General features: G+C 57.0%; 1 protein-coding gene across 12 annotated transcripts in view; it reads right to left on the reverse strand.

Annotated features, from left to right (window-relative positions):
• Positions 1 to 1,186: 1,186 nt before the first annotated feature.
• MYO18A (myosin XVIIIA) overlaps positions 1,187 to 26,785 on the reverse strand; it is an 85,947-nt gene continuing 60,348 nt past the window's right edge. For 11 of the 12 annotated variants that reach the window (XM_052657337.1, XM_052657338.1, XM_052657339.1 and 8 more), the window contains 22 exons: positions 25,421 to 25,549; positions 24,564 to 24,707; positions 24,104 to 24,193; positions 23,841 to 23,960; positions 23,530 to 23,641; positions 22,853 to 22,980; positions 22,405 to 22,559; positions 20,531 to 20,654; positions 20,244 to 20,444; positions 19,571 to 19,681; positions 18,724 to 18,828; positions 18,310 to 18,456; positions 17,835 to 17,948; positions 16,076 to 16,192; positions 15,824 to 15,907; positions 15,271 to 15,408; positions 13,093 to 13,278; positions 12,574 to 12,713; positions 11,730 to 11,774; positions 8,483 to 8,605; positions 5,758 to 7,016; positions 1,187 to 1,326 (listed from right to left, as the gene is read on the reverse strand). In XM_052657337.1, coding sequence (XP_052513297.1) covers positions 5,762 to 7,016; positions 8,483 to 8,605; positions 11,730 to 11,774; positions 12,574 to 12,713; positions 13,093 to 13,278; positions 15,271 to 15,408; positions 15,824 to 15,907; positions 16,076 to 16,192; positions 17,835 to 17,948; positions 18,310 to 18,456; positions 18,724 to 18,828; positions 19,571 to 19,681; positions 20,244 to 20,444; positions 20,531 to 20,654; positions 22,405 to 22,559; positions 22,853 to 22,980; positions 23,530 to 23,641; positions 23,841 to 23,960; positions 24,104 to 24,193; positions 24,564 to 24,707; positions 25,421 to 25,549 — 3,768 coding nt within the window. In that variant the 3' untranslated portion in view covers positions 1,187 to 1,326; positions 5,758 to 5,761. Of the gene's footprint in view, positions 1,327 to 5,753; positions 7,017 to 8,482; positions 8,606 to 11,729; positions 11,775 to 12,573; positions 12,714 to 13,092; positions 13,279 to 15,270; positions 15,409 to 15,823; positions 15,908 to 16,075; positions 16,193 to 17,834; positions 17,949 to 18,309; positions 18,457 to 18,723; positions 18,829 to 19,570; positions 19,682 to 20,243; positions 20,445 to 20,530; positions 20,655 to 22,404; positions 22,560 to 22,852; positions 22,981 to 23,529; positions 23,642 to 23,840; positions 23,961 to 24,103; positions 24,194 to 24,563; positions 24,708 to 25,420; positions 25,550 to 26,785 lie in introns of all 12 variants that reach the window. The other variant, XM_052657331.1, reaches the window with a different exon arrangement.

Consider the following 26,785-nt stretch of genomic DNA (forward strand, 5'->3'; position numbering starts at 1 on the left):
TTGCAGGAGAGAAGAGGGGGACAGCAGATGGGAGCAGCACCAGGCACTGCCCTTGGGCCCCCATGTCTGGAGGTGTTGGTGGGATGATCTTCATGGCGGGGGGGAGGGGGGGCGGGGGGCGGGGAGCTGGGACTGTCAGTCCCCATGTTGTCATGTCTGGGATAATTGTGTGTGGGCAGGGTGATTAGAAGAAGAAAAATGACTCAGGCTCAGGTCTCAGGGTGAGGACTTGCGTATAATACACGTTAGTACTGACCAAAGCTTCCATCTTCAGTTTTTCCAGTCGCAAGCCCTCCACCCAAGGCCTTCCCTCTCAAGTTGAGCTTGTGATCCAGGCAACTTGGACTGAGGGGGAGGGAGGCAGTGCTTGGATAAGCCCCGAATTGGCGTAGGTGGAGCGGGTTTACTCTTAAATAGGTCATTGCACATAACACAAGGATGAGACGAAGAGGGGTGGGGGCTGGAAGTTCCTGCTGGTATGTCCACACCCCTGTCTGTGTAGGCTTGCTCAGCTTGAACCCAGAAGCACCTGAGAGTCCCTCCCCACTCGGACTCTTAAGAAGCTGGACCCAACTCTCCTCACCAGTCTCTCCAGCTGCACAGAGAAAGGCCTGCTCTCTGAAGAATAAAGATGAAGCTGAGATTCCTCCCGGTGTGGGGAGGCGGGCCAGCTGCGGCGGCAGCCCCCCTCCCACTCTCAGGGATACAGCTGCGATGGAGAGGTTGGGTATTTAAATTAAAAAAGTAAATAGACAGCAGGCACTGAGAAGAGAAAGCCCTCGCCCCAAGCCAAGGGGGAAGGAATTGCTGTTTCCTGCCCCAGACTCCACCCCATGGACCCAGCAACCCGAGAATGTCCCAGTAGGCAATCTGTCCACCGTCCCTGAGCGGGGCGCTGACATGGAGGTCAACCTGCTGGCTCCGTGTGGTGCCAAGCTGCCTGCCACCCACGGTGGCCCAAGGCAGGAGCAGAAAGTTCTCTTTTCAGAACTGCTCTTCCCTCCACACTTCCACGTGGAGGTGTCAGATACTCACAGCCTGGGAAGCCCCCAGACCGAAGAGGGTCAGGGGTCTCCCGTGCAGATCCACAGTTGGATGGGGGAGACCCGTGCCCCACGAGAGAGGCGCGCCCGTGGCAGCAGGAGGCAGTGGGTGGGAGGGGTCCACACCACTCCCCTGGGCTATGCGTTGGTCTCTGTCTGCTTGGCCTCTGTGTCACTGTCACTCAGATAGTTGTGGGAGTATCGGGGCCTGGAGGTGCCATCGAGAAGGTCGTGCTCATCGTCTGAACGGTCAGGGGCAAGGGACTTCCAGTAGCTGGTGGGGCTGCAGGGAGAGAGAAATGAGATCAGAGGAAGGGCGCTTTTACCTTCAGCACCTCCTCTGGTCCAAAGGAGGCCCCCTCACAACCTTGTCACAGCATTCCCCAAAGCCACAAATTGAGAAATAGAAGTGATATTCCCTGGTTTCCCCAGAAGATACTCAGAGTAGTAAGAGGAAGGACATCTCTTTGATTCTGAGAACTTTCTACAACTCCAAAGAAAGCGATGCTGAAGAGCAGTGGGTCTCAAACTTGAACGTGCGTAACAATTGGCTGCGGATCCCGTGTTCTTTCCCTAAGAAGTTCTCATTTGCTAGCTCTTGGCTGAAGCCCAGGAATTCTGCATTTTCAACTCCCTCTCTGGAAGATTCTGCTACAGGCAGTGCATGGATTGCACTGACTTGGAGACTGGCGATCTGGTGATTACAGGACTACAACCTGTCTTAGTAAAGGTTACTCCCCAAAAGATTCCTTCTAAGGAGAGGTTTTCCCCGTTGAATACTCCCAGATCATAACCATCTATTCACAAGGAATGGAAACTGAGGATGTAGAAGCTGGCAAGACCTCTGTTTGAGGGTGGCAAAGTCATCCCTGTCTTGGTACCACAATTCAACCCCATAGTTTTCGTCAGGCCACCAGGAGCCTTGCACTCTCTCCCTGACCAAGGTATGAAGAAGCATTTCTCCCTGGATGGAGCAGACTCATGGTGTCCAGCATGGATGGGATCTCACTTCCACTTCTAGTCACCTTCTCTTTTTCATCTTTTCCAAAGCCTTAGAGCACTCTTCCCCTGCCCCTCCCACCTTCGCTTCTGAACTGTAATTTCAGCACTGCTGGAGAAAAGGCAGTCCAGGGTGGCTCCACCCCTGCCAGTGCCCTGCCTCAGTGGGCCCCTGCGTCCAGATCCTAGAGAGCTTCTGCTAGGATAAACAGGAATCCTGTGATTTCAATGCCTACCATTCTGATTTAAGGATCTGAGGAAGGCCCTTGTTTACTAAACCTTTCAGAGATCTTGTATCTCTAAACTAAAACAGGAGGAAAGCGCGTTCTCCAAGAGAGAACCACATTCTCAGCTTTTCCAACTGTGGTGAGGTAAGGATTTGATCGCTGGGTGTTTCCTGTGTGTGAGACACTGTCCCAGACAGGCTGGATGTGCTTCTTCTTCACCACATAAAATGTCATGAGGAAGCTGGTTCAAAGAGACAAGCAGCTTGCCAAGGTCACACAGCCAGTATGTAAATCTGAACCTGGGACCTTAGGCCTCGAGCCTCTTGAGGACTCCACCTTGTCACCAGACCCGTGACCTGAAGAGAAAACGAGACGAAACCTGCATTCTCCCCACTGGCCTGGGTGAGAGCCCAGCGGGGTGTATAGGTCGGTTTCTCTCTCTCCCTGGCCCTGGGGAGAAGGAAGAGCCTGACAGAATACATGTTCAATTATGCAAAACGGTTCAGGAATGGGGCAGCCTGGTTAATAGTTATCGTATGTCTCATGAATGAATTACCATTTTTAAAGGAATCAGAATAGCACAAAACACATTTAATACAAACTAGACTGAACATAAACGAGTCTTACTTGGATGGGCCACAGGCACTTAAGGACTCTGGGGTGTCTCAGGGACAAAATTATAAAGCTCAACGAGGACTGTGCAACATAGGAAAAATTGGGGTCGTTTTAGCTTTTGGATTGTTTGAATTCTGAATTAGTGGGAGCCTGATTTTATTTTCTTTTTTTTTTTTTTAGACAGAACTTCTGGGAACCCAATGCTAAGGTCTGCTGTTGGGCAAAGGAAGGAACTGGCTTTGTGGAAAGACAGTAGGGTTATTTTAAGGGCAAAGGAGGGGGTGAGGTAGATGCCAGGGCTGGGACCCAGACGAAAGTGGGGTGCTCCCTTCCTTCCTCACATGTCTCCTCAGAGTGGAGCTGCAGCCCCCACTTCCACATTCCTGTGCCTGCCAGGCAGACACCTGGATGAATGACAGCTGGGTTTCAACACCATTCCATCCAGATGCTGGGAGCAGCGGCAGAGGCAGCCGGGAGGGGTACATGCCAGGCCCCTCTCTCCCCTGCTCCCACCTTGGATGCTCCTTAGCCAGTTTCCTTTGTGGCTTCTGCAGCCACAGCTGTGACCAACAGCAGGTAGCTAACCCCCTTCCCCAGGGCAAGAGTCAGGGCTGCAATTTGAACATTTTAACCAAATGGTTTCAAACGCTTTCCTTCCCACAAGCCAGTGTTTCCTGCTCCATGCTGTCACAAATGATTTGGTGCACAAGCTAATTCCCGCTGGGCGAGCCCAGGGTGGCAGTCCCCTCCCCTCCCCTTTGCTGTGATGCTTTCCTGTTCAGAATTCTCAAAGGTCCCCATCACCCGGTGGGAAGCTAAGCCGCTCAGCCCCTGCCCCAACTCTTCACAGTTTATTTGCCCAAAGCCAGTTCCCCCTGAGTCCAACTAGGTCCTCTCTCCCCCAGCCCTTCTCTTGCCAGCTCTGTATTGGTTGGTTAGCTTCTGGCTTGGTGCCCACTCTCCCCGCAGTGAATCCAACCCTTGTTGGAGGCGGTGATGTGTAGGGTTTCAGGACTACTCCTGTGTTCCTGGTGGACAAAAAGGGCTGTGCTGGTGGCTGAAGGAAGAAATAGGTTGTATGTGTTTTTGTCCTTGCTGGGTCAACGGTGACGACGGACTGAGTCACTGGGGTCTGCAGTCCACCAGCTGCCGGGCAGTGTGGGATGGCCTGGCTAGGCCCCTGTCTCCCTCTTCAGGTATTAGTGCAGTGCTCAGAAGGGCCTGGGCCCCTCTGCTTCCCAAACCTCCCGTCACAGCCCATCAGCTGACTTCCTGCGCTGGGGCAGTAGGGCATTCAGCAGGGCGGTTGAGTGGAAAGCTGCGATGGTCACAATATCATGACCCCTGCCTTTTCTCACTGCGGTGCTGACAACAGCTCCCTAGAACAACTGAGATGCTTCCTGCTCCTCCCAGAGCATCCTGCAACCATCTGGCACAGGCGGGAAGCCACAGAGCAGGTCTAAGTCCAAGGGCTTGGTTCTGGACCAACTCAGGGCCCACAGAATCTGAGTTGGCCACGAGCCTGGTCTGGGTTCAGGTTCCACCTCCCCCATGCTGTCTCCCCAAACCCATCCCATCACCATCTCCAAGCAGCTGCAAGTAACATTCGCTTTCACAGGCTCCGTTCCTTAAAACGAAACTGGTCCCTTTTGGTAGAAACCAGCCCAAGTCAGTGTCCTTGCTCAGCAGCTCCACTGCATAAGAGGCCCACAAGCATGCAACACGTATTAGTTCATGCATCAAGGAAACACTGCTCGTGCCCCAGGGGGGCTGCACTCTAGGGTCATACCTCCTGGGAAGCAGCAAGCTTGCCCTGGGAGGGTATCATGCCAAAAACAGCTTCATATAACCAGGGTGATCCAAATGTCACCACCCACCAGGGAGAGTGGCAACAATGGTATTCCAGTGAGTCAGTTTTTGCCTTTTTTCCGAGGTGGGGGTGTGGGCATAAAGGGTCTAACAGCTTGATCTTCCTTCCCACAGGGAGAAGGCTGGGAGAGGCAGGAGAGCCAGGAGGGGGCTGTCACTCAACAGCTGCTAATTTCTATTCATTAAAACTTTACAAGATGAGCTAAGACGAGGTGACGCCCATGTGTGGGCTTCAGGTGGGAGGGGTGGGGAGAGAGTCAGGCATCTCCAGGTCTGCTGCAGGGTGTGGTGCTGTGGGTGCTGTAAGCCTTGCACTCTGAGCCTCGAGATCTATGCAAGAGGAGAAGATGACATTGCAGGGCAGAGGAAGAGCTGAGCAAAAGGCCCCTTAATTGCTGATGGCCACTGACGCATCAACTCACACCTGGGGGTCAGTTCCAGCCCTTTCCCAGGCCCAGCCTCTCAGGGCTGTGGGCAAAAGCTCTGCACGTATGCTGCTAGGCCCATACAGTAAATATTACACTCATGTGGTCTGCCTTGGGTCATACAGAGGAGTGGTTAAGGGTGAGTTGAAGAGTCTTCATTCAGATCCTGGCAACATCACTTTCCAGCTCTGTAACCTTGGCAAATGACTTAACCCACCTGAACCTCACCTTCTTTTCCTAGAAAATGGGCTGGTGATCGGATCTTTGTTTTGGTGTTAGTGTGAGGATTAAGTGAATAAAATATGGCAAGTATCTCAGGGGGGTGGTCCCTGGCCCAGGGTAAGGGCTTGCTAAGTGGGAGTTGTGACTTCACGTCACCAGTGAGTTCGTCACTGGGCTCAGAACGACCGACCAGCTCAGCCAGCCTCCGCTCCGAGGGAGCCAGGAGGCTCTGCGAGGCCAGGCTCGCTGGAGAGGAATGCAGGAGGGGCCCAAGTGGCGGCGAGTGGGCTGGGAGCACGTTAGTTCACACCGAGTGGCACACACCATGCTCTGCACTCCGTGCCGAGTACCACCTACTGCACTAGTCGCTCTCGGGTCGGTACAGGTACCGCATCATCAGGCTGTCCACCTCCTTCTTGCGCTTCTTCTCCTCCTTCCGGGACTGCCGGCGCCCCTGCCCGGCCTCCTCGTCCTCCGCAGCTGGGCCCTTCTTCACGCTCGAGCGGCTGTGGCCTGAGATGGTAGAGCCGCTGGAAGAGGAGGAGGAGGAGGAGGAGGAGGACTCCGCTCTCTTCCTTCTCGATTTGGACTTCTTCTTGCTCTTCCGAGAGCGCCCCTTCTTCCGCTGCCTGTGCTCCGAGGAACCTTCGGAGCTGGAGCTGGAGCTGGAGCTACTCCTCCTCTTGCTTCGGCTCCTCCGGCTGCCGCGGGACCGAGACACGTCTGCGGCCGAGGCGGAGCGGCGAATGCTGGTGGCTCGCTCCGGAGGGTCCAGCTGGGCGCTGCGGGTGCTCTGGATGCTCTTCCGGTCCTCCTCCTCGGAGCCCGGCTCCAGGCTGCTCCGGTGGAACGGGGCGGGTTTGTAGCTCAGGACCTCGTTGATGGCGGCCTCCAGGTCTGGGTCCAGGTAGGGGCGGCGGCTGACCGGGCCGACTCCGGAGCCCAGAGGCTCCTCCGGGGTGGAGGAGGCGGAGGCGCGAGGCCGGGGCGGCACCGACAGACTGCGGGCCAGAGACGACGGGTGGCTGTACTGCGAGTGCGCCTCGCTCGAGGCCACGCTGGCTCCATCGTCCCAGTCGTCCAGGCAGCTCCGGCCCAGGGACAGGCGGGAGTCAGGGCTCTCCCGGCCGAGGAGCGAGGCCCGGCCCAAAGAAGGGCTGAGGGTCATCGATAGGCTGTCGAGCCGGGAGGCGCTGCGGCGGGAACTGGGGGAGCCTGACAGCGAGAAGCTCAAGGAGGAGCGCACCCCGTCCTCGCCGCCGGAGCCGCGCCGGGTGGCCGAGGAGGCCCGGCTGACCGGCGCTGAGACGGCCGAGGCCCGGTCCAAGTCTGAGCCCCAGCGCTTCTCCAGCCGGCTTGTGCGGCCCCCGACGCCGCCGGAGAGGACCGAGCCGCCCTCGTCTGGCTCCTCCTTGGGGCCCCCGCGGGCCTTCCGGGGCGGCCTCTCCGGGGAGGCCGGCCGCTCGCTCAGGGTGGTGAAGAGCGAATCCTCGTCCCCGGTGCCCCCGATGGAGTCCTTCAGGGTGAGCCGCTTTCGGTAGCTCAGCGAGCTGAGCACCGAGGTCGGCCTCTCCTCCACCCCCTTGCCCTCCTTCCCCGCGGTGCTGAGGGCGGTTCTGGCATGGATAGATTCGGGGGCAGCAGAGAGAGAGAGAATGAGAGAGACACACAGGCATTAAACCCAGAGAATAAAGACACGGGGGAGGGAGGAGGAGGAGGAGGAAGGAGGAGAGCTCGGCAGCGGCTCTGGCAAAGTGGCACTGAGCACGTCGGAGGAAATGAAGCAAAATAATTTGCGTCAGTGAAAATAGCTTCACGGAGAATGTCATGTAAATTAGACTATTGTTCTATTTCATCACTTTTCCCCCTCTAAAACGTTTAGTTCAATTTATTTCATTGTCAACTACCTGGAGCCTGGTGCCACGCTGCGGTGAACGGCAGTGGGGCGGGGAAGGCGGCATTTTCTGCAATAACAAAATGTTGTTTGGCCGAATACATTAAACCAATTAGAGGGGGGCCGGCCGGGGGCTTGTGGTGAGGGGCTGGGCTTGGCAAGGGGCCTCAGGGGCATTACAGAAGGAATTGTGGTTGTGGCTTAGTTGCTAAGTTGTGTCCCCGGACTCTCTGCCACCCCCTGGACTGTAGCCCGCCAGGCTCCTCTGTCCATGCGATTTCCCAGTTAACAATACTGGAGTGGGTTGCCATTTCCTTCTCCAGGGGATCTTCCCGACCCAGGGATCGAACCTGCCATCTCCTGCATTGGAAGGTGGATTCTTTACCACTGAGTCACCTGGGAAACCCTTGAGGGAAGAGAGGGATTACTCTTTCTACCCAGCACACCAGCTGTCTCTCAGAGGGGCTGGAACAGTGTGTCCTGGGGGATCAGGATGGCTCTGAGTCTGGAGGTGGGAGTCAGCAGAGAAGTGGTGGCAGGGGACCCATGCTGGCCAAGAGGTGAGGGATGGGGATTGGAGTCCCAGATTTCCGGAGTAGCTGCCTGTGCCATCAGAAGACTGTGACTGGCCTGGACAACAGGGGAGCCAGTTTCTGCAGTGGATGGGTGTTACCAGAAAGCATAGTGGAGGCCAAGTGAAAAGACCAGAGGAAGAAGAGAACGGGCAGAGAATGAAGTGTGTCTGTAGCTGTGATGGGGAGTCAAGGGGAACCGAGGCCTCTTCTGCTACTATTCCTACCAAGACCTCAGAGATCTAAAGCTGGCCCTGTCCAGGGTTGTGGGATCCGGAGTCCCCCTGTGCCCTATTTCAGTCTTGATTCCAAGAACACAAACCATCAGGAAGTTCGATCAACATTTGTTGAATGAATGAATGAGGATGAAGTTAAACCTACACCAAACCAAAGCCCTGAGCCTGGTAAAGAAAAACATTCCTTAGGCAAAATAATGGTGACGCAGACCCTGAGTAAGAAAAAACCTGGCCTCCTGTGCATATCCTCTGTGCCTAGGCCCCTCCAGGCAAGAAAGAGACACAGGTGGTGTGAGGCACACCCTTTGGGATCAAGGCACTGCTTATCCATCCCTGGGGCACGAGGTGGCCTTTGCTCCCAGCGAAGGCCACATGCTTACCTGGAACTCTTCAAGCTGCCATCATCAGAAGCCGCCTTGGAAGGCCCCTTGTTTTTAGACAGCCATGACTTGACACCGTCGACCCGGTCCTCCAGCTCTGAGTCCACGTCTGAGTCCCCTTCGCTGTGGGATGAGGAGCAGAAAGGTAGGCAAGGCTGGGAAGAGGTGATGACCCGCGGTCCAGGAGGGAGCACTAAGTGGCAGCAGGTTTGTCTCAGCGGGGGGTGGGATGCAGGGCAGCATGCGCATCAGTGAGTCAGGGAGAACAAGAGAGGTTAGACCAGAGCACACCTTTCACAAGGCCCCTGCCCCACTCAGCAGGCCACACTGTGTGACAGCCACCAAGAAGACCCTGGGGAGCATGGAGGCACCTCCACCCCACTTTCTGGGACAAACTGCTGTTCAGCCGACTGAGAACGACAGGGAGACTGTCTGTTCATCAGTTATAGCTAAACGGCTCTTGGTTAAAAAGTGGAGTCAGGGGCCCTTCACCTCCTCCCTGAGGCCTGTTCTGCTGTTCTTGTCTGCCTGTTCCCCCAAATGTGGCTATGGCTACTCCCACTTTCCATGACTTCACTGCAAGAGAGGGGTTGGTGGCGATGGGACGGAGAAGAGGAGGGCTTTATTATGACTTAAGTGAACTTGAACTTGGAGTCTCCTGGGCTTATGGCAATGCCAACCTGGGCACTACAGACCGTACCCCAGATCCATCCTGAAGCTCCCCTTGGCCTTTAAGAAACAGAGAAAGGACAGGGCAGGGCAGCAGCATTTTCCGAGGGGCTGGTCACAGCCCCAAGATCCAAGCTGCACCAGGAGATTGGGGTGGGGGGTGCCCAGGAGTCCCCAGCAAAGGCTCTGTCTCTCCTAGCTCCTCAACCTCCCTCAGGAAGCCTGTGGCTCTTGCTCCCCAAAGGCTTTTACTGGCCAAGCTGACCTAAGCCCTCTCAATAGCCCACAGGAGTCAAATTCTGATGCTGAAATCATGGAGATTTCTTCACAAAGCAGCAAGGGCTTGGAGACAGCTTCCAAGTGAGAATGCTTCTAGAATTCTGCAAAATGTCTGCTCACCATGTTCCCTGCTATGGATATGCTAGGATTTCTCCTTGATATAAATTTCCTTTCATCTGTGTCAACAGGAGCAGCCCCGTTCCTGAATTATGTTCTTGAATAAATAGTCACACAGGCATGTACACACACACACACACGCACAGAGAAGATACCATACCACCAGACACTGTTCTGGGGACTGTGAGACAGCAGGACTCGTGGGGAGGGGAATAAAGAGGCGTATTTTATGGGCTTCCGTCAAATACAGAATTATAACAAAGACGAGGCTGGCTGATGCCCCGGGTAAACAGGAGTTTAGTAGACAACCCAAAACCGTTAATGCAAGCCCTGTGCCCGTCCGAGCCCGGCAGATTTACTGTGGTGCACGGGCCCCATGGAACGCCAATACCTCCTGATTTATACACCCGTGCAAAAAACCTCCTTCTCCAGCTTCAGAGCCTGTAATTTATCACCGCCGTTCATAACCATATTGATTGCCTTTAGAAAGGAGGTGCTGTATGCATCGCAAAATCTATGTCTACATGTTAAAAGCGTTTCTGTATAAATCTCCCTTAATACTGTGCTGTTTACTGCTTTCATTAAGGTTATGGCAATAACAACTGTATCTCTAAGTAAATCGAAACATTATTTTTCGCCCGCCTTAGCACGCGCGCTCAATAACTTGGAGCTTGGGCACAGAGCTGCCGAGGGAAAGACCCACACCACCCCTCTACCATTAGCAGGAACCGGGCTAGGACTGCAGCCGCCTGTGTGCCTGCATGAGTGCACACTGGTGTGTGTGCACGCGGATGTCTGCAGGAGTTTAGAATGTGAACTGAAATGTGCATTTTATCAGGCCTCGAAGCTCCAACAGCCCAAGGATGGCAGGGCTGGAACACACAGGGGACAGACAGTTACAGGCCCAGAATACGAATTTGCCTCCTTACATTCAGAGCAGCGAATGAGTTGAGAAGCTGGCCTGCCTGCCCTTGCCTTCTCTTTAGTTTCAAGCCTATAGAGGATGTTTGGCTTCTTTTCCTTAAATAATCAGGCCCGTAAACAAACTCCAGGGCCAGGCCAGCTCAGGGGGCAGTTGAAATTTTAAATGGTCGGAATTAAACCTCGCGTCAAATACAATTTATGTCCAGGCTCATGTGCTATTAGTTAACTGGGAGCCAAATCGCGGGGGAACAAACAAACGGAGACAGAACGGCGGGGGATATTAATTGTGTGTGACAACCGGGCTCCAGCGGCCCTCTATCACTGTTACACACTATTACATTTATCATTAGCTCTCACGGAGTCCTTTGCTCTGCCGCCAGCCCATCCTGGCCAGAGGAGGAGGTCTGCCAGCAAGAGAGAGGGGAGGGGTGGAAACCCAAGGCCGCCCTGGAATAACAACCTCCGAAGACCAGCCCTGTTGAATCTGACGGAGGATCACTTCGATCTAATCCTCCTGAAGGCGCAAGCGTCTGCACCTGCTGTTCGGCTCCCACCCAGAAGGAAGGAAACGGAAAGGGGGTGGGGCTACTGGGCTCCCCCCACCTGACTGACAGCTCCAGCACCAATGCCTGAGGCCTCCTGCCCAAAGAGCCCAGGCGGGTACAGTAAACAGCTGGCTGTGTACCCTCCCCCTGCCACACAGAGCCTGCCCCGCCATCATCCACAGTTGCTTGCTTTCTCCCAATAAGTAACTGTTAGATGCCCCTCTCCTTCTACCCCGTCTGCCAAAAGTAGGCGGGGCGGGCCTTTCAAAATGAAACACACACACTTTCAGGCAGGTCAGGCTCCAAAGGAGCCCACGGATGGGGAGAAATCCAACCCAGATCTTCCCCCGCAAGAGAAAGAGGCCGGAAAATGGCCCCTTGGTTTCTGAGGGAGGCGAGGCCGAAACCCAGGAAGGCAGACCGTGGGGACCACCTGCTGAGACACAGCTCTCCTTTCTGATGGAGCCCCCATCCTGCCAACCAAGGATGTGGGGGCCAGGAGCCTCCCAGGCGGAGCACCCTCATGGCCTGCCCTCTGCTGCCCTGCCTCCCCCAGGACAGAGTAGCCCGGTTAGCGTGAGAGACTAGCTGGAGGAGTGGAGGTCACTGTGTGTCCACATGCCACGTGCAGCGCAGCGGGAGCCCGGGGTTAGGGGCGGTTGGTTAGACACCAGGCGAGGAGAGGCAGAGAGCGCGTGCGCTCCAGTCCTCACGGTTTATTCTTTCTTTTCTGATACTTTGTCACCATGTCCTGCAAACTGGAAACAGAAAGAAAAGGGTGGGCAAGGGGGCCTAAAGAACCCAGAAAAGTCAACGGGCAAACCAGGGTGGACCCTTCAGCGGAGGACCCTCTCCTTCTTCGGCAAGACAAGGCTCTGGCTGGCTAAGACCAGGAGGTAGGACAGTGCTGTACTCAGAAGGAGGCTCAGAGGGAGGTTGCCTAGGGTACCATTTCCCTGCCCCAAAGGAGCAGGCTCCCTGGACAGCCCAGGAGCAGGATGGAGTCCCAGCCTTCACGTGGGATGGGGGCAAATCCCAGGGCAGGTGGGGTCTGCCCAGGGCAGCCTTAGGAGCTTCTCCAGGGCCTAACTCACCTCTACCGCTGGTCCGCCTGCCTCGTGACTGCCTCCTCAGCCTAAGGCCACAAATCTCTCTCCTAAACCTTTCCCCGGGTGGGTTTTATGAGAGAAAATCTCTGGTACTGTAACAAGGCACCATGGCCCTTAAATCTCTGCTCTCCCCAGAGTGGGGCAGGCGCCATCAGAAATGTAGCTAAACGGGGGAATAACTCATCTTGAACAGGCAGAGCTGGAGAGCCAGGTCCTGGGAGGCCTGGGGAGGGGTATGGGGAGGACGTGGGGAAGGCTTCTCATGTGGGCACCACCTGTCCACCCCTCAGCTGCCGTCGGATGGAGGTCCGTGCTGGGGTCTGGCAGTGAGGGGAGGGTGGGCAGGCGGCTCAGTGGCGGGGAGACCCAGGTCGCAGTTGTTCTACCTGGTCTGGAGGTGGTCAAGAGGGCCTCTGAGCCGGCCACAGTTGCCACAGAGGCCCCTCACCTGTTGATGAGGTCCTCGTTCTCATCACTCTCCATCTCGTCCTCAATGGCGGCCTGCAGGTCCCCGATGCGCTTGAACGCTAGTTTCAGATCAGCCTGCAGGCTCTGGTTAGCAGCTTCCAGACTCTCCAGATCCATCTCCTAGAAGGGAGAGGGGGCAGTCCAGTCCATAGGAGGGCTGGCGTCTCATCCAGCTGCCCCCAAAAAGGCCAGCTTCACATCTTTCCGGGCCAGCAGCAGCTCTGTGGGTGCTGTAGAGAACCTGCAGAACTTTCTCTGCCCTGGTGTGGCTGGGCTGTGGGGGCCTGGCCTCGCCTGAGGCAGAGCTGGTGCCACCCTCCTTAGCCCCTGGCCTGCCCTCAGGCTCGGTGGACTGTCTATCCTCTTGGCACGTTCTCATCCCTCCAGTTCTCTAAACCATCTGTGCAGCCCACCTCCACAAGCCCAGGGTGGGGAGGTGTGTGTTTAGCAGCCTCTCAGAGGGCTGCCAACCTGCAGCCTCGTGGGTGGGGGGCATTACCAGTTCATGCTTCTTGCGGCTCGCCTCGGCCTCCTTCCTGGCGAGCTCACCCATCTCCTCCTTGGTGTCCCGGAGCTGCCGCTGCAGCCTCTTGTTTTGCTCCTTCTCCCTGTTCTCAGCCGCCGCGCGCTGATCCCGTTCCTCAGTCAGCTTCTCCATGTTGTCCTTGAGCCGGCTGGCCAGGCTCTGGACAGGGAGGTGGGAAGAGAGATCCATCAGCAGGGCAGAGAGCGGGGTGTGGCAGAGCTCCGGACTCAGGTGGGCAAGCACTTAAGCCCCAGGGGGTGGCTCCCGTTGCCTTTCTATAAAAGGGGGAGAGTAACATCTATTCCCCAGGGGGCTTTTAAGGCTCGAATAAGGTAAGCTATCTAACAGCACTCTGGAAGATGAAAGGTGCTACGTCATTATCACCACCATCACCTAGGTTGGAAAAGGGCTCTGTCTCGAGTCCATACTGACGCCATGTGTGGGGCCTCCCCAGGCAGCAGGGCTTCCCGCAGAGACCCTAAACCTAGAAGCTCTAAAAGCGAGAGCCTGTGCTCAGAGGCAAATGACTTTACTGAGAATTCTGGATTAGGAGGAGACTAAACAGTCATCACGTGCCAAACACAAAGCCATCCCTCTAAACCTGATGAATCTCTCTTTCCCTAGAAACTTGAACACATTTCCCTTCCCAGGCCATAGGACGCTGAGCAGAAAATGAACTGGAGATGGGGGCAATGTGAGGGAAGCACCCTGCCTCTGGTCCTAATCTTGGACTGGCCGTGGGGGCTCTGCTCTCAGCCCCTAGCCTCTATGTCTTGAAAATAATAAGAGTGCTAGGCTATATCTCTAAGGGCCATAGGTGTTTAACATTCTGTGCATCTAAACCATAATACTGCCTGTCTGAGCTGAAGGCAAAATGAGAGAGCTGAGGAAAGGGACTGGGACCCTTGAGAAAAGGAGGCAAGTGCTGCAGTCTGTTCCACATCCACCAGCCCACCGGCCTCCTCTGCCCTGTAATAGCTTAGGGGCCTGAGGCAACCTACTTAACCCTTTCTGTGTGTACACTGTGGACCAAAATATTACCAAGGCAGAGCACGGACTATTACTAAGCCTCCTCTAATTCTCTCTAGCTCTCTGGAGAACTGTGACCTTGTCTTAGGAGGTTCAGCCACATTTTCTTCCTAGGTCAAGGGTACTAATGCCCTCCGATGCCTGCTGCCAGCCCCATGGTCACCTGGTTCCATCCCCATCCTCTTTCCTGCTCCACTGACTCAGGAGTAAGGGGGAAAGAGGCAGGGATGCTCAGCACCCACACCATGAGCACACTTCTCATGGAGGCCAGTCAGCGCTCAGATGATGTCTGCACACTCGAGAGATCATTGCCGGCCTCTTTCTTCCTACCTGCTCTGTTGGAAAGAAAGGCGCTGGAGCATGCGGGCTTCAGGAGAGTGGAACCGAAAGGATTAAATGTGGAGGATGGAGATTATGGTTAGGAGGAAGGAGGGATGGAAAGAGAAGACGGGGGTGAACAGAAAAAGGAGAAGGGTTAGAGGGAGAGAATGAAAAGTAGAGAGAGAGGACAAAGGGGATGGGGAAAAAGGAAGAAATAGCTCAGGGAAGTGAGGAAGGGAATGAGATGGGGGGAGAAAACAGACTCAGAGGGAGAGGGAAGAAAATGGGACAAAAACGGAGGGAAATGAAGAGGGAAGGAGAAAAGCAGAGACAGCAGGCGCGGGGAAAATTGATGGAAAAGGGGAATGAGAAAGGGAGAGAAAGAGAAAGAGCAAGCGGTGAGATGAGAGGACAGACTCCAGCCCTTGAAGAAGTGGCGCTATCCGCTGCATATTTATGACCCTGCCGGAGAGCAGAGAGGGAACCAACGGGGGGTGGAGCGCACGGTGGAGGAAAATATGAAGACGAAAAGCTAAGCTGCTGTGGTCCCCTGGCAGAAAGCATGCACGGAAACAGAATGTAAAGCAGGCAGGCTCCGCGGTGCCCAGAGAGCAGGCCGGGTGGGTGGGGGAGAAGGCACCCGCCCCGTCAGCTGGCCTGGCAGCTTGGCAGGGGCCTCGGAGGAGTGGAGGAGCGGAGGAGCGGCCTCAGGCCTCCCCGGCCCTGCTGAGCATGCGTGGCTCCAGCCGGGGCCACTCAGCCCTTCCCTACTGCGGAAGAATGGGGGAAGTGTGTGCCCACCTCCAGCCGCTTTACTTGGGTCCTTTCAAACTCCAGGCGTGTCTCCAGCTCCCGGATCTTAGCTTCCTGCCTGCTCACCAAGGACTTGTCCACCATGGACTGCTCCAGGAACTCCACTTGGCTCTGGAGGGCTTGTAGCTGGGGGGCAGGGTCAGGAAAGGAAGAAAGAACTGAGCCTGGAAAGGGAAGGGGCAAGTTCTATACCCCCTTCCCTGCAAGATCACCATGGTGACCAGAAGGCTGGATAGGGAGCTGGAAGGATGGGTCCCTGAGACAGGGGCACCCCCCCACCTGACCCCGTGGTGGCAAAGATTTTGCCCTTTGGAGAAAAAGGAGAGAACTAAGGACCAGAGAGGGAACAGAAATGCATAATGAGGCAGTTGAAGCCAAAAACATCTGCTATGGTGACATGGCTCCAAGCCTAGGCCTTTGCACTCGCTGACGCTGACTGATGGCAGAGAGAAATGCGTGTGAATCTGTGAGCTTGGGAGCTCATCCCCACAAACAGGAACCCTGGCCCCCTCTCTTTACCAAGGGAAAAACTGGTCCCCACCTTCTCCTGCAGCTCTTGCTTCTCTTTATTGGCTTCTTCTAGCTGAGCTTGGAGATCATTCATCTGAGCCAGGTCCCGGGAGGCCTGGGAAAGGAGAGAGTGCCGAAGCAGGACTTCCCATGAGCACCAAATTCCAGCCCGCTCTGCCCCACTTGGAGGCCCAGGGCACGCAGGTACCGTGACAGGGGCCTACAGGAGGACCAGGGGACGGTGCCCGTGCAGGGTGTGGCGGGGCACTCCCAGGCAGGGTACCTGAGCCACGGCCGCCTTGTGCTTCTTCATCAGCTCGTTCATATCCTCCTGATCCTCCTCCAGCCGGTTCTGGATCTCATTTTTCTCACGCTGAAGGCGGCTCAGCTGCTCCTCCAGCTGGACAGAGGCAAAGACAGACCAAGAGCATCAGGCCTGGCGTGACTAATGGCTCTGGGTGGGAAGACTGAACCTCCCTTGGCCACCACCAGTGGGAAGAGCTAATGATGGGGCCAGGCCGACCTGCTGGAGGGGGTGCCAGGACCAGTGGTGCTCAGGGAGCTGCCTGTCCTGCCCTGCTCTGCTCTGGGCCTGGGAGCTGAGTGGAAGGACTGTCTCTGCAGCTTAGGCAGCGTGTGTGTACGTGTGCACGTGCGCTAAGTCACTTCAGTCATGTCCAAGTCTTTGCAAGTCTATGGACTGTAGTCCACCAGGCTCCTCTGTCCATGGGATTCTCCAGGCAAGAATACTAGAGCAGGTTGCCATGCCCTCCTCCAGGGGATCTTCCCAACCTTGGGATGGAACCCATGTCTCTCATATCTCCAGGATTAGCAGGCAGGTTCTTTACAAATAGTGCCACCTGTGAAGCCCAGCTCAGGCAGACCCTGGGCTAAATGACAGCTGCTTCCCCACAGCTCTTAGAAAGCTAATGAGAAGGCAGAAAAAGTCTACCCAGAACCAAACGATCCATCGTCCAGCACTAGCGGCTAGGCCTTAACCTCTGCACACTCTGCCCTCTCCAGGCCCCAGGGAAGGACCCCTCAAATCTGTGAAGCTCTCCTGGCCTGGACTGTTGTTCTCCCCCGGGGAATGCCTGCTCCCTGACCATCCAGTCCCCACGGCCAGTCCACTCCTGTGGGGAGGAGAAGAGACAGCCAACAGCAGCTTCAGGAAATGAATGAATCTATTAGCCAGTAATTCCAAACCAAAATGACTGCGTTGGCTCCTTCTCTGCCCCCATCCATCTTGTTACCGGGCTGCAGGGAGCTGGGGATGCCTCCGCCAAGAAATTTATTAACTTGGATTTAAATAAAATGGTAATTTTATAACAGCCTTTTTTAACACAATTAAGGAATTTGAATTACTCACCTGAAAACTGCTGAGGAGCACAAATGTCACAGGGATAAATCAAGCCCAGGAGACTGGCATCTCTCTGCAGCTGGGGGACTAGCTGGGGGGCCAGGGAGCCCAGAGCCAAGCCCAGCCTCCTCCCCTGCCCCGTTCCCCGCCCGAGGAGGTATACCAGTGGCCGCATCCCAGTAATGAGCTCTCGGCCGATGGATGGGCCGTGGGAGAGGTGGGGAATTAAACGGGAGGCATTAAATAAGCGCTCTAATTAGCTGCCGCTTGGGCTTGTCAGTGGGGCTGGCCGGGGGCAGGGGAGGGAAACGGAGTCATCCCGTCCTCTTATCAGTGCTTCTGCTAATCTCTAGGTACCTGTTTACATCCCTCAGCCACATTAGCTGCTTTATTTATGGTGTGGGGCATGTGGCCAAGTTCCCACAGGCAGGTGGTTAAACAGGGAGATGGGCCCTTGCTGGCTTCCTCCTCCATCTCGCCGCCCCCTCCCAGGCCTCTAAGTGGGGAGAGGCAGAGGAGTGGAGGCCTACTCTCCCTGCAGAAAGTCCTGGGCTGGGGAAGGGGCCTTGTTTGGCATAAAAGGAGCCACTGTCACGGCTGCATCGTCCCTCAGCCGCCCGAGTCCGGCTCTGCACACCCCGTGTCCTTACCGAGTCCGGCTCTGCACACCCCGCGTCCTTACCGCTGTCTTGGCCTTGGCGATGTCATCGATCTGCAAGTGCAGGTCTTCGATCTCCACCTCCATCGCTTTCCGCGCTTTCACTGCCGCTGCACAAGTGAACTCTGACTCCTCCAACTGAACACAGAGCCAACCCCACCCCCGCCCCAGGGAGGGACGTCAGCCACTCCCCAGGGACAGGAGGGCTGTGCAGGGGGCTCCCGGGGGAGAGGGAACCCGGCGCTCTCCTCCTCCTCTGTTCACTTCAGACCCCGGGGCTGTGATGCGTTTTGAGTGCACTACTTCTCCACCCATGACAGGGTGGCAGGTGTGGGGCCATCCACACCACTCTGGGCTTGACCATCATGCCTACAGCACACGCTGACCCTCAGGAGTCCAGCTTCTCCCCACTTCCCTGTCACCTTCCTTCCCAAGGACTCAAGAACCACTGGCAGGGGCAAGAGGGAGAGGGAAATGATGACGTCCTGTCTGCCAATACCTGGTTCTTCAGCTGGGCGATCTCCCTCTTGCTGGGTGCGTTGTTCTTCAGGTGATCCAGCATGATCTGGGCGTCTGCCAGCAGGGCCTTGGTGCGCTTCAGGTCTTTCCGGAGCCGCTTCTCTGACTCAAAGTCCCGCTGGTTCACCTGGGTGGACGCCAGGAGCTGGGGCTCTGGGCTCCGCCACGGGGCCTCCGCTTGTCTTCCCTGAGCCCCCTCCTTGCCCTGCCCTCACTCTCAGAGATGCCTTAATGAGCAACGATAGTGGCAGGGCTGGGATCACACCAGCCGAGGTGAGAAAGCCCAGTGTGCCCTGGGTGGTGATCACCCTCCTGCAGGTGATGGCAAGGCCCTACAGAGCCAGCGCCCTCCTGTTCCTGGCTCTCCCCACCGCAGCCAGTGGTCTCTGCTCACCTGGTCACTGAGTGTGGCCAGCTTGCCCTCCAGCTCCCGCTTCTCCCGCAGCACCTTCTGCTTGTCCTCGTACTCTTCCTCAAGCTGTACTTCCATTTGCTTTAACTGCAAATAGGGGCCCATGGGTCCCTTCAGAGTCAGGTACCAGCCAGCCCCTTCCCTGCTGGACCCCTCCCCGCCGCGCCCCTGGGAGAATAGTGGGGCAGGGGCTGAGGATGGATGACCTGGAGGGGCAGACCCTGAACTCAAAGTTCCCAGGGTTTCAGAGCAGCCTTGGAGGAAGGGGAGGGACGGCAGGCCACGAGCAGTGGTGCAGGCCCAGGTGGGAGCTCTTGTTCCAGAGCCTTTGTGCTTGCAGCTTGGCATAGAAAGCAGGGGGTGTTAGCTCCCCAAGGGCCTGGGCCTCTCTATGAACCCTCAGGGCAGCACACATCCTGGCCAATGCCAGGATCCCAAGCAGAGCTTCCCAGCCCTGAATAGCAATGGAATATAGTGAGGGACCGGGAAGCCTGGCGTGCTGCAGTCCATGGGGTCGCAAAGAAAACAGAAAAGCCCTTACTTTAGATTTGTTTTCTAATTGAAATATAGTCAGTCTGCAATGTTGTGCCAATCTCTGCTGTACAGCAAAGTGATTTCGTTATGTACATAAAGACTTTCTTTTTAAAAAATGTTCTTATCTATTATGGTTTATCACAGGATATTGAATATAGCTCCCTGTGCTACAGGGTAAGACCTTAGTGTTTATCCATCCTATATATAATAGTTTACATCTGGAAAAGTTCTTACTATAAAGCAGTGATGGGGGAACCCGCGTTTCTACTGGACGGGTCAGAGCCAACTGGTTTACCTTCTTCTGACATGACTGCCGGGCCTCCTCCACCTCCTCATCCCTATTCTCCATCTCCTTGGAATGGGTCTGCCTCATCCGCTCCATCTCCATCTCAAGTCGCAGCTTGGCCTGGAGGTGGGTGGGAGTAAGGGCTGGGTTTCTTCCCCAGCAGCACCCTGACCCCTCCCCACCAAACCCCCATCGGCCGCTCTCCCCGGGCTCGGGAGCAGGGAACGTCTCTGCCAGCAGTTCCCTGTGCTGCCACCTTGCTCTGGTGGCAGCTGGCTTCTCCAGAGAAACTGAACTCCTTTACTAGAGTCCTGGCACAGGCCCAGGGAAGGCTGCTGGGCGCAGGGGCAATCCTGCCGCTTTTCCACTTGGCCTCAGGGCTCTAGCTGCCTGAACTGACACGGTGGCTCAGTGGCAGGCTGGACGGGCTCAAGGCCTTCCAGCTGCCCTGCCTCCTGAGCCCCTCACCAGTGGAGCTCAATTAAGATCTGTTCTCATGGAAAGTGCCGTGAAAAAGCTTAATTATCTTCACACTGTGGCTGGCACAGATCAGGTGCCCCCTCAGTACTTTGTGAATAAGAGAAAGGATGACCGATTGGATTCAGGATCTCGTCCTCCTCTGCCACACACCCCAGGGCTGCAGAGAGGATGGTGCTGCCTCCCTTGGCCCAGCCCTCAGCACCTGCTCAAGCATCTGGATGGTCCCCGCCTGCTCGTCCAGCTCTTCCTCCTGATCCTTGACCTTGGCCTCCAGGTCTCGGAGCTGTTTCTTGACCTTGGCCAGCGAGGCTTCATCCTTGGACTCTTGGGAAGAAATGTCCTGGAGCTCGGCCTCCAGTGACACAACCTTCTGGGTGAATCCCGCGATGTCCATGTCTTTTTCCTGGAGGGAAAGAGAAGATGAGGCTGGTCCTGGGCGAGCCCGAGCCTGGGGTGGGGGAGGTACAGACGGCAGGCAGCTCCACGCACCTCCATCTGCTGCTTCAGGCTGAAGGCCTCGGCGAGGAGCATGTCCTTCTCCCGCTGTAGTTTCTCCCGCTGCAGCTTCTCTCGCTGGGCCTCCTCGTGCGCCTGTGAGAGCTCGCTGTCGAACCTGCCAGGGAGCGGGGCCACGGCGGCTCCATCAGATGAAGGAAGAGTCCGGGCCTCCAGCACCCGGAGGCTGCCAGGAAGTGGTGCCACAGACCCAGACAGGGTGCAAGATGGGAGGACTCATGCAGCCTGAGCTTGGGGCCAGCACAGAGGGGTTAAGGTCAGGCCACCAGAACCCTGCTGAGCCACCTGGTCTGGGCTTGAGGGGTGGGGGAGCATTTCATCAAGAGGGCCTAAGAGGGACCCACAGACTGCTTCCAGGGAAGAAGTGGACAGACTCTCCTCTGGCATTAAGTCTCAGCCTTTTCTCTTTCAACAGATCAAAGGATAGGAAGAGGGACTAGGGTGAAGGCAGAAGGGGTGTCAGAAGGGGTGGAAATGAACATCCTGCCTCATCTCATTCACTTTCTACAGCTCTAGACGGGCCACCTCTGGGCCCCACCTTCTACCCAGGGCTACCTGTCCCAGCAGCACCCCATCACCCCAGGACACCCCACCCCGGGCTGGAGACCCCATCCCCCTGTGCCCAGTTGGCAGCATGCTTCAACAGGAACGCAGGCCACAGCCGGGGTGGGGGGCTCCTCCTTTGTTCCTCCACTTCCCAGCCTTCTATCTCCTGCCCAGTGACTCCAAACAAGGAGCAAATTGCTGAAATTCCTCTTAACACCTTCCTGGAATAGCTAATCGGGTTCCTGTCCCTGTCGAAAACTGACAAGCTCACTCTCATCCCAACCTCACGTCAAGGAAGAAAAAAAAGTAAGAAAACTCCAGGCCTACTGAAACTTAATAAGTTACCCAGCGGGGAGTGCAGCAAGATAGTAACTAGGTCGAGCTAGCACTGTCATGGGGTGCTCCGAGGGGGGCCCCTAAGGGTGCCTGCCTCTAGGTAAAAGGGAGGGTGGGGGTACAGATAAGAACCAGGGGAGCAGAGAGTCAGAGCACCAAGAGGGAGGAATATAGGGCTTTCCTAGTGCCTCTCACTTGGCAATGAGCCCAGGAGGCTGAGGGTAACCCCGGGTCACTGGAGGGACCCAGCCCTGCCCTCCTCACCCCCAGGGCCATGGGGCTGTCCCTTCACAAAAGCAACCGGTGCCTCTGCTGAGAATCCATCCTCTGCAGAGGGGAACCGGATGCCCACCCCATTCCCTGGAGCTTCCTGCTGGAGCTTCCGCCCAGGATGTGGCGGTTCCTCCCTGTTCCTAATAAAGGCGTCCCATTCCCATCCTGGCCCGGGAAATTAATTTAGATTGGCTTTTCTCCTACCAGGGCTGTCCCCCGCAACCCTGCCACTTCAGGGCATTATCATAATGAGATGGAAGTGGCAGGTAGTTGAATGACATTAGCCAGGAGTCTGTGTTTGTGTAGCTGAGGCAACAGGGGCGGGGGTGGGGGTGGGGCACGGGAATGGGGAGCCAGGTGTTGGGGGATGCAAGGGGCAGGACCACCGTGGAGTGGTTCCTGCATGGGGGCTGGCTGACACCCATCCTTCCAGAGCCCAGGCAGGGTAACAGCACACAGTGGGGGGTGAGGGAGGCAACATCTGAGAGCAGAGCCCTGAGCAGGCCATCAGGAACGCTGTGGTCTACATGTGCCTCGGAGGTCAGAAGTCAGACCCTGACTCTGATTCCAGGGCGAGGGACCAGGCAGATGAAGCCCCAGCCAAATTCAGGCCCTCTCGTCTCTCCTCCCTAGAAGGAGGCAGGGAACTGCTCAAAGAGGTCCACTGCATCCAAGCCAGGGGACCCACCCACCTCCTCTGCTTCTTCTCCAGCTCGTGGTTGCGGACCTGCTGGCCCTCCAGGTGCAGCTTGGTGTCCTGCAGCTCGGCCGTCAGCCGCTGGCACTTCTTCTTGAGCTGCTGCAGCGTCCGCTGGCTCTCATCACTATCTGCCTGCAGGTCCCCGAGCTAGCAGGACAAGATGGGGGTGCAGGGTCAGCAGCCCTCAAGAGGCCTGGAGGTACTGGTGGGGGAGGTGAGGAGAGGGCGGTGGGTGAAGGAGAGGGCAGTCTGGGGTCCAAGGATGAAGTCAGGCTCGTCGGGAATCTAAGACACTCTGACAGTAGTCTGCCCTTGGTTGTCCCTCACATCCAGCGCCAGACCCTCCCTGTTCTCCCAGGGCCTGCCTGGCTCACCGGCCATTCCCCACGCCAGCATGCGGCGCCCAGTGCCTCCCCGCCCCTCCCCGGCACAAGCCTCACCCGCCTCTCCAGCTGCCTCTTGCTCTGCTGCTCCGCCTCCAGCTTGTCCTCAAACTCCTGCTGGAGCCGTTTCTTGGTGAAGTCCACCTCCCGCACGGCTCGCTCATACTTCAGACGCCACTCGCCGCCTGTGGGGTGGGGGCAGGCAGGGGATGAATGAGATGCTGAGAGTCCTCGAGAAGGGGTGGAGGGGGATGAAGGCTTGGGGAGCAGGCGGAGTCAGCCAGAGGGACTCAGAAAGGTCCCTGGATTGGTGACTTCCTTCCAAGGCAGGAGGAGCCACTAGCCGGGAGAAGCCTAGAGAGAGAGATGCGGCCACGTGTGCTGTCTTCTCCCAAGGACCGCCAGATCATGGTCCTCAAACATTGTCGTTATCATGGTTGCTGTGGTGGTTTAGTCGCGAAGTCATGTCCAACTCATGCGACCCCATGGACTGTGGCCTGCCAGGCTCTTCTGTCCATGGGATTCTCCAGGCAAGAATACTGGAGTGGGTTGCCACTGTTACCACGTTCCATGATAATCCCCTGTGCTTACTGGCACCTCTACTTTCTCATCAATTCATTTCACGTAGCCTTATAACAGCTCTGCAGACAGAAGATGAGGGGTGTGGTTGCCCAGGGCGGGGCCTCAGAACTCGCCACTCAGGCCACGGCCAGGTCCTCCGGCCTCTGACTCACCTGTGTCACCATCAGCCAGTTCCCCGTTGATCTCAGCTGCCCGGATGAGACGGGCCTCCATCACCTCCATCTCCATCACCTCCATTTTCTTCTTCAGTGCATCGTGCTGGGTCTGCAGAGAGGTGGTTATGTGCTGTGCTGCCCCACCCCCTCACTCAGTACCGCCCGCGCCCCTGAACCACATAGACCACGGTCACAAGCTTACCCAGGGCTGTCGGGCTGCTGGGCTGGTGGCCAAGATGCCACCTGTCTTAGGGGGAGCAGACGGGCGCTAGTGTGTGTGGCAGCCACTAGCTCGGCCCTGCCCTCACCTGCAGCTCCTTCATCTCCTTCTCAGCCCGGAGCCTCTCCGCGGTCTCTGCGTCCAGCAGCTGGGAGGCGGACTCTCCTGTGTTACGTTCATCCGTCAGCTCCGATGTCAGCTCTGAGATCTGATGGGGGAGGGAGTCACCACCCATTGAACCAACTGCCTCACTCAGCTGAACAGTGGTGGGGGGATGGCAGGGAGGCCTCCTGGGACGGGCACCCTGCAGAGGGGGGTCAGTCTGTCTGGTGCTGGGAATCACTCACTCACCCGGGTCTCCAGCCGGTCACTGCTGAGCCGCAGCTCGTTCCTCTCCTTCTCCACTTTCTCGAGCTTGCTCTTCAGCTGCTGGATCTCCTCCTAGGGCGCAGGAAGGAGGGCAAAGTAAGGCAGAGCCCCTGGGAGACGCTGGGGCAGGATCTGCACCCCTGGGGTGAACCAAGCTGGTGAAGCTCAGGCCGCGACATGAGGGAACTGGAAGCCACCGCCTGCCTGGGGCTCCTTCCCTAGACCCTTCCCCATGGGCTGCAGATGCCTGAGGTTTTATCCTAAGAGGATACCCGGGGGCTCAGCCAGCACCCTAGAGGGATGCCTTCTGTTTGCTGGGCACGGTTCAAGGACACCAGCTCTGTGGACTGAACAAAGGAGCACTGGGAGGCCGAGACAAGTTGGCAAAACTCCGGCCCATGTGGATGAAGCTCAGCCCTCCCCTCCCCAGGCTGTTCCGTACGTCTTTATTCCGGATCTGCTCTTCTGACAGCTGGACCTCGATGAGGGGTCTCACGGTGGTGAAGAGCTTCCACCAGGGCCAGTCCTTCACCCCTTTGTTCTTCTTGATGTTCTTCTGCACGCAGCGAATGGCTAGGTCCTGGATCTAAGTTGGGGTGGAGGTGGCGCACAGCAGGCTGTCGGCCCCAAGTCCAGCCAGGATGGTCCCCGCCACCAGCCCCAGCCTCTGGGGCTGTCCCTCTGGCCACCAGACCCACTCCGAGTCAAACACTCCCTGAATCACCCCTTGCCCCCAGCCTCCCTCCGACCCTCAGAGAGTGGGCGGCAGAGAGCGCGCCCCTGGAGCACCGCACTGGGCACTAACCGATCTGCCATCATTAGGAATAATTTCGTCTGCTTTATTTGCTGCCTGATTATTTCCAGCACGCCGGCCTAGATGTGCTATAAAACCTAATCTTGCTGAAACACAAGAGGCGGTGGTGCTGGCTGTTTTATGGACTTGCTAATAAGAAAAGGAGTCGCTGACACAGCTCCTTAATCTTCATGGAGCAGCCTGCGATCCCTAGCCCACCTTTGTCTGGGCCCTGCTCCCCACCACCCAGCCTCGGACCAGCCCACACGGTCTCATCACCAGGCACACGAGCACGCTGGCTGGCAGGGGGGTGCTGTCCATCCCCTGCCCTGGCCCAGGGTGCCCCTGGGAGGTCCCACCTCTTGTCCCCCAGATAAAGATAACTCAGCCCCACGCCCAGCCTCCTGCCCCACGGGAATGTCCCTCCCAGTCCCACCCCGACCCCCGGAGCTCAGCTCTGCCCGGATAGGCTGGGGAAGGGGACCAGGCTGTCCCTAGAGCAGCACCTTCTTCTTCTTGAAGTGCTGCCGGGCCAGGTAGCCCCTGCAGGCCGCTTGGAACAGGGTTAGGTTCCTGCTGGTTTGTTCATCTCGCTGCTCCTCCAACCGTGCCAATGTGCCCGCCCGGAAGAACACCTGTGGGGACACGGGCCAGGTGAAGCAGGGGAAGGAGAGAGGCAGGGGGCAGCCCAGCGGAGGAACGAGCAGCTGGCGAGAAAACCAGCAGGCCCAGGGCATGGCCCTTGGCCTGGGGAGAGCCTAAAACCCTGGTATCTAAAGGGGAGGAGGGCTGGTGCCTGGGGAGGCCTGGGAGAGAGGAGTAATGTGGGAAAGAGACGAAGGAGATGGAAGCTAGAGGGAAGTCATCTGGGACAAGAAGGACATGCCGTGGATGCCCCACAATACCTCTGGTGGCTTCATCCCCAGAGCCACCCATGCCCCTGTGCCCGCAGCCATCACGGCTACCACAGGCCCCACCACAGGTTCCAGCCACCTGGGATCAGGGGACGGCATGCATGTAAAAGAAGGAAATACCAGGCAGTGGCATGCAGAGAAGGGAGAGGGTGGGGAGGGGGCCCCTTCTCTGCACCCTCCCCACTTGGTTTCATTCCAGACTGTCTCCTCTTTGATGTGCCAACACCCCACACCCAGGTTTCACCTCGTGAAAAAACCGGTGGGGTGGGCGGGGGTTGGCCCAGGCAAGGGACCTGTCATACAGGTTTGGGGGCTGGCAGATGTGAGAGGAACCAGCTGGGCGCCCCCACACCTGGCCTTTCCTCTCACTCTTCTGCCCTGAGCTGGGCCTGGGTAAAATTCTCTGTGCTAAGAGACAAAGCAGAGGGGGAAATGGTCAGGTAAAAAACAGGACCCTGGTATCCTCAGAGAGGGCAAAGGCCGTGGAAGTATAGGCCGCCACCGCCATGCCCAGAAGACAGAACATTCACTTTTGAGGGGTGCAGAGAAGACGTGAACTCCATAGGAAACAGCACCAATAGGTATGGCGTCCCCAGGCTTCCCTCCAAGGAAGGAGTGGGGAGACGGCCGCACTTTCTGCTGGGAACGTTTTGCCTCCTGGCAGGAACTGAGTCCCCTGGGGCTGTCCTGGGAGAAAGCCAGCTCAGTCCTCCACAACACATGGGGCTGAACACTGGGCATCTCCCATGGGTCTCGGCCCTCCCTGAGCTTCCATGTCCCACAGCACAGGAGCCTGAGATTCCACAGCGGGTGGGGAAGACCCAGGTCCCTGGAGGGAGGAGGCCAACATGCTAGTGGTCAGCATGCAGCTGTCTGACTAGGCAGAAGCAGCGAGGTGCCAGGGAGGGGGATGGAGAATGGCCCAGAGACACATGGAGACAAGAAAGGGTAGTGCAG

The sequence above is a fragment of the Budorcas taxicolor genome, chromosome 19, assembly GCF_023091745.1.
Source record: "Budorcas taxicolor isolate Tak-1 chromosome 19, Takin1.1, whole genome shotgun sequence".
Classification (NCBI taxonomy): domain Eukaryota; kingdom Metazoa; phylum Chordata; class Mammalia; order Artiodactyla; family Bovidae; genus Budorcas; species Budorcas taxicolor.